Source organism: Leptonychotes weddellii, chromosome 10 (assembly GCF_054177405.1).
Source record: "Leptonychotes weddellii isolate Sample4059 chromosome 10, ASM5417740v2, whole genome shotgun sequence".
NCBI lineage: Eukaryota > Metazoa > Chordata > Mammalia > Carnivora > Phocidae > Leptonychotes > Leptonychotes weddellii.
The window spans coordinates 101,721,756-101,729,933 of NC_138378.1; the positions used below are offsets into that span (position 1 = coordinate 101,721,756).

The window sequence follows — 8,178 nt, forward strand, 5'->3', positions numbered from 1 at the left end:
TGAGGCTTGGTCACAGGAGCAAGACAAAAATAGGATTTATTTGAAATAGGATTCAAAGTGAGAGGGGTATTAGCATGAATGTCAGTTCTGATCTTAATTCTTCCTAAGTAGAGCCAAGGTTGGTCCCTAAACTGGGTAGGGCTGAGTCAAAGGGATTCAGTCAGCCCTGGGTCTGGATAAGAAAGGAAAGCAGGGACACAGGGCTGGGCAGGACAGTGGAGATGTGAAATGATGGATCAGATAGGACTGGCCAGTGGGAACTGTTACTGTGATCATTCAATTAGCTGTAACCCATTGCTCAGAGATTATCTTGCTCATGGTCCATTTGATCTACCACATTGACGTGACTAGGCTCTAAGATACCAAAGCCTTCTTGATGCCACTAAAAGTCTCAGGCCAGGGCGCTAACCCGTGTTGGCTGGAAATCAGAAAGAACTAAAATGGAATGGATACTGTGCATCGGTGTGGAGCTCTTTAAAAGACTTTTCGAGAAGACCATATTGATCACCAAATTATTCCCCAAATTTTATTTTCATCTTCCTCAGCCAAAAAGGATATTAAAAAAAAAAACCCAAGAAAATATTAGGATAACAGCAGGTGGTAAGACCAACACATGTTAGTTATAGTAATAGCTCACACCCTTTCTCCCTAATGTACTGTGCTTCAGCAAATGGGGGATTGCCGTGAAACACATAGTAGTGAACCATTCGCTCTGATCTCTCTGGTTGTCGCTCCTCTCTCCAGTAAATGTGAGATTGTTTATGATTTCCAGAAGAGAGCTGTTACTCTCTGGTGGTTGAGAAGGGCTTTTTCTGTGGCCTCTCCTATCATGCCTAGGGACGGAGAAGAGCAGGCTGAGCTCTTCCGTTGTTTCCGCAGTGATGTAGGTACAGACTCAGAGGCTGTGCTCTCTGTTGGCAGCGGGGCTACCCATGTGGCTGTGGATCCCAAGCGAATTAGGTCATTTTCCTCTGGGTAACTCTGTCTTCTAGACCCTTCCTCGTCTAAGTCTGATAATGCAACACTTACAGGTTTACTCCTTCTTCGGGAGCCAGTAAGGCTGTTTGCTAGATGTTTCTGCCTCTACCTTGCGGGGCCTCTCATGGTAGGGTAGAACCATATGGATAGCTCCATCCAGAGTTGTGAGTGGAAATGACATATGCCGTTTCCAGGCTGGAGTATTTAGTTGTTGGTTGCAGGACCCAGATATTGAAGGCTCCATTAGCCTGGATCCCTTACTGATTATGATCAGATCCCTCTCCTCACCTGAAATGGACATAGAATATGAGAATGGATTTCTTTGTTTTTAAGTTACTGAGATTTGTTGTTGTTGTTACAACATAACCTGGGTATCCTGACGGATACACTTTTATTTTTAAATAGGAATCAAATGCTATTATTATTTGTTATACAAAACCATTAAAAGTCATTTGTAAAAAAAAATCACCCACAATTCTGCCACCTCAATAAGTTTATTTTTCAATGTTTTCCTCCAGGGTTTTTTGTTTGTTTGTTTGTATTTGTAATTTTTGCTTAGTTGTAGCATAGGTATGAATTCAATTTTGTATTTTTTTTTTTTTTAATTTAACTTTATCAGGGCACCTGGATGGCTCAGTCAGTTAAGTGTCCAACTCTTGATTTTGGCTCAAGTCATGATCTTAGGGTCGTGAGATCGAGCTCTGTGTCGGGCTCCACACTCAGTGTGGAGTCTGCTTGAGATTCTCTTTCCCTCCCCTCTGCCCTTCCCCCCCCCTTACACACACACACTCTCTCTCTCTAAATAAATAAAATATATATTTTTAAAGATTTTATTTATTTATTTGACAGAGAGATAGCAAGAGCGGGAACACAAGCAGGGGGAGAGGGAGAAGCAGGCTTCCCGCCAAGCCGGGAGCCCGACGTGGGACTCGATCCCAGGACCCTGGGATCATGACCTGAGCCACAGGCAGATGTTTAACGACTGAGCCACCCAGGCGCCCAATAAATAAAATATTTTTAAAAATTTAATTTTATCATGGCTTCATGATAAGAACCTTGACTGTTTTATTAATTACAATCTCTCTCCTTAGCACCTCATGCAAATCTAAGCACACAGTAGGTACCTAATACATAATGGTTGAATTACTTTCCTCTTAGCATGATGATTATTAGAAGACACCTTATGTATGAGCTGTCAGCAATTGCTGGCTATCGATTCAAAGCTCAGGTTTGTCTAGTGGCAGAGACATTTTTTTAAATAAGTTTTTGTTTTAATTTTTCTCTGACTAGCATTAGGTCCAAGCTCTTTTCCTGGTTCCCCTGCAAGTTCATAGTCTCCTTCTAGTGCCTGTTAACTCTGGTCCCCAGTCTTGGATGAAACCCTTTGGCCACTTGGAGAATCTCACACAGAATTTCAGAGTGGATGTGTGTCTTAAAGACTATACATGGTCTTTCTAATTTGATACATGAGCCCAGAGAAATCAAGGGTTTTCCTAAGGTCCTAGAGCCTCTTAAGCAAGGCTTTGATTGAAAGCAAGTTTCCTGACTACAAATCCACAGTTCATTTGAATGTTTCTTCTGGGTTCCAATTCCTGATCTTGGCCCCAGGGTAAGCTATTCCAGTTGTGGGTTCCAAATATCTTAGCCCGAGTATCTTATAATGCCTAACTTCAGCTTGACTTCCTGATTTTTCCTCCCACCTTTTTTCTCCTTCTCTTCCTTATTTCTCCTGCTCCTCTTCCCATTTTCCTTCTTTCCCTCTTTCCTTCTCTTCCTCCTCCTTCTCCTCCTCTTCCTCCCTGACCAACTGAATTAATTAATTAATTAACCCTGTAGGTCCTCATCAGGTTTTCTGCAGTTGCGAGATGTGTTTTGCCTTTCTGCAGTTGCGAGATGTGTTTTGCCTTAAGTCACATTGCCTGGATTTGAGATGAGTTTTTATTACTGTTTCCCTTGAGAGAGTTCCAACCCCGCCCTAACTGAGTTGTCCACTTCTCCATTTTCAGAAGTTGGGAGTTTCCCGAAGAGGGTCCTGGTGCTTTCATTGTGCAACTTGGCCCTTTTTCTCTCTTGGTTCGTGGTCTACTTAACTTTCCTGCCTCCCATCTTAACTGGTCAAGTCAATGGCAAGGTGACTCACAGCAGCCCATCTCATTAACTGTGTCCTCAGGGCTTCCAGTATCTCCTATCTGCCCCCTCCCCCAACCCTACCCCCTGCTGCTCCTTTTTTGAGTGGGCTTTCAGTTCTTCTGTTGCCCTCTGCCCACCTCAGTCTATTGAGCCCTGCTCCATTTCTCTCTTGTGAGATTACTCAGGTTTTGAGACCATGGACTTCATCAGATATCCAGGTTCAAATCCTTTAACACATTTTATTCCCTGTGTAGTCTTATTGTTGGGAACTCACTCTCTCTGAGCTTCCATTTGTGATCTGCAAAAAAGAGATACTATTATTTCCGCTCATAGTGTTACTGGGAATCTTAAATGAGATAATGCATGGGAATTATTTTGAAATATGCTGGCCCTTAATAGGTGTGCAAGACATGTTAGCTGTCACTCTTGCTCACACTTTTTTATCCCTGCACTTTATAGCTACACTTTCTCATCTCCCTTCCTCTAGATGGCAAAGATATAGGTTAGAGGTGTCAACATTATAGCTGTAGGCATGAGGAAAAGGCCTAGTTTGTTCCAGAGGGATGTGTAAATTTCAGAGAAAAAGAATCATTGGTTTGAATTCCAGTGCTTTTATTTGCTTGCTATTTGACCTTGGGCAAATTATTTTGCCTCTCTGATCCTTAACTGTTTTTATCTCTGCGATGGAAATAAGAATATATACCTTCCCCCAAAAGGCCACTGTGTGATGTGACACACACACACACACACACACACACACTCACACACTCACTCCTACAGATGCATATACATAGTGACCAATAGACTATCAATATTCATTCCGGCCTCCCTTATAAACTTAACAAAAAGGGAACAATTTTGAGATTTGGTATGATTTAATTTACAGGGATAAGCACTTTTCCTCCTTCAGGGGAAATCTGAAAGAATTCATAAAAGCATGAGAATTAATTGAGACCCCTGTGTGCACTAGGTGCCAAGGCAGTGGTCCCTGACATTACCTGGGAGAAAGTTAAACCCTGGTGGCTCATCTGAAGTTTCAAGTCTCTGCAGCCCCCTAGTGGCCACTGATTGTAGCAGAAGATTCATCATTCTTGACAGATTACTCCAATCAATTTGACTTTGGACAAGAATTATGTAGAGAATAATGCATGGAGTGAGGAGTGAAAGGGCCTACATTTGAGTCTTTTTAACATTTCAAATAGAAAATTATTCTTCCAGTGTGCATGCCAGTGAAATCTGATGAAAATCCAAACATATATGCCCCCATACTAGGAAAGCATTAACCAACATATCCTTTCCAAGTATTAACTTCCATACCCTTTCCTTCCTCTTCTCTTTCTCCCTCCCTCTCTTCCTCTACCAAGGTAGGAGCATTCTTTCTCTCCTTGGGTCAGATCATTCTTTTCCCTTAAATTTGTAAAGGCAGTGTACCCAGTTTGAGTTCCAGGGAGAAGCCAGTTACCTGTCAAATTAAGTGAGTTTCCAAACATACAGCAGGAAGCAAAATATTCCTGGAATTAAGTTTCTTTTGTTATTAGGTTTCCAGTTGCCATGCTCTAAGGAGCCTGGCCTGGGAGAGCAGAGGCCTGCTTGGCCACCAACTCCTGTGAGGCAAGGGACACATTACTGCAGCACTCTGCAGCTCAGTGAGAGAGATTCAACTCCACTCTGTGCTCTGATTCTATGAGGAAGCTTCTCTGCTGTCTTTCAGGCTGTGAGCTCCTCAAGGGAGGATCTTGCCTTATTTTTTGCTCTGACAGTTAGCACAAGACCTGACAATCAACCTTTGACAAGAAGGAATGGAGGGGATTTGTGTGAACCTAACACTATAGTTTTGTCTTTGGTCCTAGTGAACCACTTGTTATAAATACAGCCATTATCTGAGTTCTGTGTTGGCAGCTCAGGAGAGATGAAGGGAAAGAGAGACCAGAGGTACAGTAATGAACTCTTACTCTCAAGGCTGTGAGCAAGTGTTCGATCATTATTCCTTCCAGCTAAGTCACCCCTAGATCATCTTGGCCTGTTACTCATGGAGGGATAAGTAGAGCAGTATGAATAAGGGCACACGAGGGAGGGCCTGAGATGCACATATGACTATGTGACCCAAAGAAAATCAATTACCCTCTCAGCGACTCAGTTTGTCTCATCTCTAAAGCTGGAATTTAAAATATTTACTTTGAAGAGACTAAAGGAGGTGACACATATTCAAGCACCATTCTGAGAAAACGCAGGATGACTGACAGGTCTGAAATGTACTTGCTGTAGCTGAAGAACTCTTAGAGATCATCGTCACTCTACCCCCACGCTGCTAACTTTTCTCGTGTAGATGGTGGGTTCCCAGGAATGCGTTTAAATAATGGAAGGGTCAGAGAAGATTCTGTCTCAGGGCCCTAATCCAAGCTGTTCTCGGATTTGGCAATGTCGTGCTGCCTCTCCTCCCACTCCTCCCTTCCCCTCGCCTCCACTTTTATTCCAGAACCAGCTTTTCTGAAGTCGGACCCGTTTAATCTCTTAAATGCATAATTAGGGAGAGTGCTTGATTGCAAAGGCCTCTTCCAGTCCTCCCATTTATCCAAAACACGCTCCTGTTCACATAGCAGAGAAATAGGGCAGGGAATCTGGAGGAAGGGGAAAGGGATGGAGGGAGGGCGGGGCGGGCCCTGTGCTTTTCTCAATGAATGCCGAGGCCTCTGCAGATTTGCATAGGATCCTGTCTCGCCGCGCCATTGGTTGGCGGGTGCGAGCAGGGCGGGGCGGGCCTGCGTGAGCCTGGCCGCTGCTCGGAGTTGGCAGTCGAGCTCCGCCCCTGCCGCGGCCCCGCCCCCTCCCGGCGCGAGCTCGCGATTCCACCAGCTGCAAGTGGCGGGCGCCCAGGCAGATGCGATCCAGCGGCTCTGGGGGCGGCAGCGGAGGTAGCAGCTGGCACATCCCGTCGCTGCTGTCCGGAGGGTCGCACAGCACAGAGACGCCTTTCGGCCGCCCTCTGCTCAGCCACCCGAAGCCGGGGCGGTGGGGGGCGCGGCTGCCGGTGGATGAGGAGGGGGCAGCAAGATTTCAGGCTCTCTTGCCCAGAATGCTTTCATTCGACTGCTGCTGCCGGGGCCGCTTCGGTGCCTGAGAAGTCTGAGCAGACGAGGCGCGGGAGAGCAAGGACGCTGCAAACTTGGCACGGCGGCGGCCTGAGCCTCTGCTTCACAGCGCGGGGGCTCGATTCAAGCCCAGAAGTTCAGCGAGCAGTGCAATCCGCAGACTTCCCGCTGCGGAGGGTTGCAGGAGGGTGCGCGAGAAAGCAACCCCTGCCCCCGGTTTTCCCCTACACTAAAGGAGAGGAGCTCAGAAGCCGAGAGGAGCGCCATCTGTTCCCAGCTGGAAAGTTGCGGAGGATTGGAGGCTGCTGGAGAGCAGATAGACCACAGCTCAAGCCGCGGGGGGCAGGAGAGGACGGACCCCATTGCCGCCTCCCTTCAACCATAGTAGTTTCTCTTGTTCCGGGGCACAGCAAGCTACAGACGAAGGCGCGGCGCTCGTTGCGGCGCGCCAGAGGCACAGGGTCCCAGCTGCTGAGCCCGAGGCGCTCAGGGTCTCTTGACACGCCCCTGAGCTTCTAGCCCCATTTTATTGAGACCCCTGCTTGCCTCCTTGCAGTTGGAGGAAAGCGAGAGAATCGAGTGCACGCATAATCCCGCATAGATCAGGTGGAAGGAGCCTTTCAGGACTAAGGACTATTCGGAGACCCTTCTCATTTGAGGGGAAGTGAAGGGCGAGGCTGGATCCCAGAGAGTGGGAAGACTAGTATAAACAGCGCTTCTCTGACGGGATGGGATCCTTAGGGCTCCTAGGGCTGCTGCTGCCGCTGCTTTCAGTGGCAGCCTCGGGCTCAGGGACCGGGACAGAAACCGGGACCGGGACCGGCCAGCTAGTGGGCTCAGCCGCCGTGGGGCCGGCTCTGCAGCCTCGGGAGCCGCTCAGCTACTCACGTCTGCAGAGGAAGAGCCTGGCGGTGGACTTTGTGGTGCCCTCGCTCTTCCGCGTCTATGCCCGGGACCTGCTGCTGCCGCCTTCGTCCTCGTTGGAGCCGAGGGCTGGCCAGACGGAGGCACGCGGCTCGCTGGCTCTGGACTGTGCCCCACTACTTCGGCTGGTGGGGCCACCGCCCGGGGTCTCCTGGACAGAAGGCTTCAGCTCGCCAGCTCCTGCCCAGGCACGGACGCTGACCAGGGTGCTGAAGGGCGGCTCGGTTCGCAAGCTCCGGCGCGCCAAGCAGCTGGTGCTGGAGCTGGGAGAGGAGGCGATCCTTGAGGGCTGCGTCGGGCCCCCAGAGGAGGCGACTGCGGGACTGCTCCAGTTCAACCTCAGCGAGCTGTTCAGCTGGTGGATTCGCCACGGCGAAGGGCGGCTGAGGATCCGCCTGATGCCGGAGAAGAAGGCTTCCGAAGTGGGCAGAGAGGGAAGGCTGTCCGCAGCGATCCGTGCCTCCCAGCCCCGCCTTCTCTTCCAGATCTTGGGGACCGGTGAGCAGCTCCCGCCTGAACATGTCGGGATTTGTATTTTTAGACACATCAATTTGCAACCACTATCAACTAATTCCTGTTTCCAAAACCCCAGCCTCTTGTTCTTAGCTCTTTTCCTCCTTCCGCAAACCTCCTCCCTTCCATTAGACCGTATTTTCTTATTTTTTTTCTTGAACACAGTCACTCCCTGAGGGTTTTCCTTTCTCTCCAGCAACCAAGTTGGGAGAAAAGTTTTCTGTTCTTGGCAGAATGCCTCTATCGACTTACATGGGGTTCCAGCCAAAATTGGATGCGCTTCTAATGGGGGCCTCTGGGATGGTTGAAATGCCCTTATTACTTTTGTATTCCAAGCTTAGCTCTAGCTCTCAAGACTGTTGTCCATCTTCCCTTCCCCTTGTTCCTCTTCCTGGCCATCACAGATATGGGCAATGTGGTACACTTTCTCAGAGAATGTAGACCTCTTCTTCATCTTGTTGAATCCTACCTAGCTGTCCCTTTCAAATGTTGGCTTACTTAGGGATTGCCTCTTCATTGATTCATTCTGCCCTCTTTCTCCAAC

The 8,178-nt window shown here is 48.2% G+C and overlaps 1 protein-coding gene across 1 annotated transcript in view; it reads left to right on the forward strand.

Moving 5' to 3' along the window:
- Nucleotides 1-6,925: 6,925 nt before the first annotated feature.
- Nucleotides 6,926-8,178, forward strand: part of LOC145716006 (ALK tyrosine kinase receptor-like) — a 541,645-nt gene continuing 540,392 nt past the window's right edge. Inside the window, exon 1 of the mRNA XM_081797301.1 lies at nt 6,926-7,619. Coding sequence (XP_081653427.1) covers nt 6,926-7,619 — 694 coding nt within the window. The remainder of the gene's footprint in view (nt 7,620-8,178) is intronic.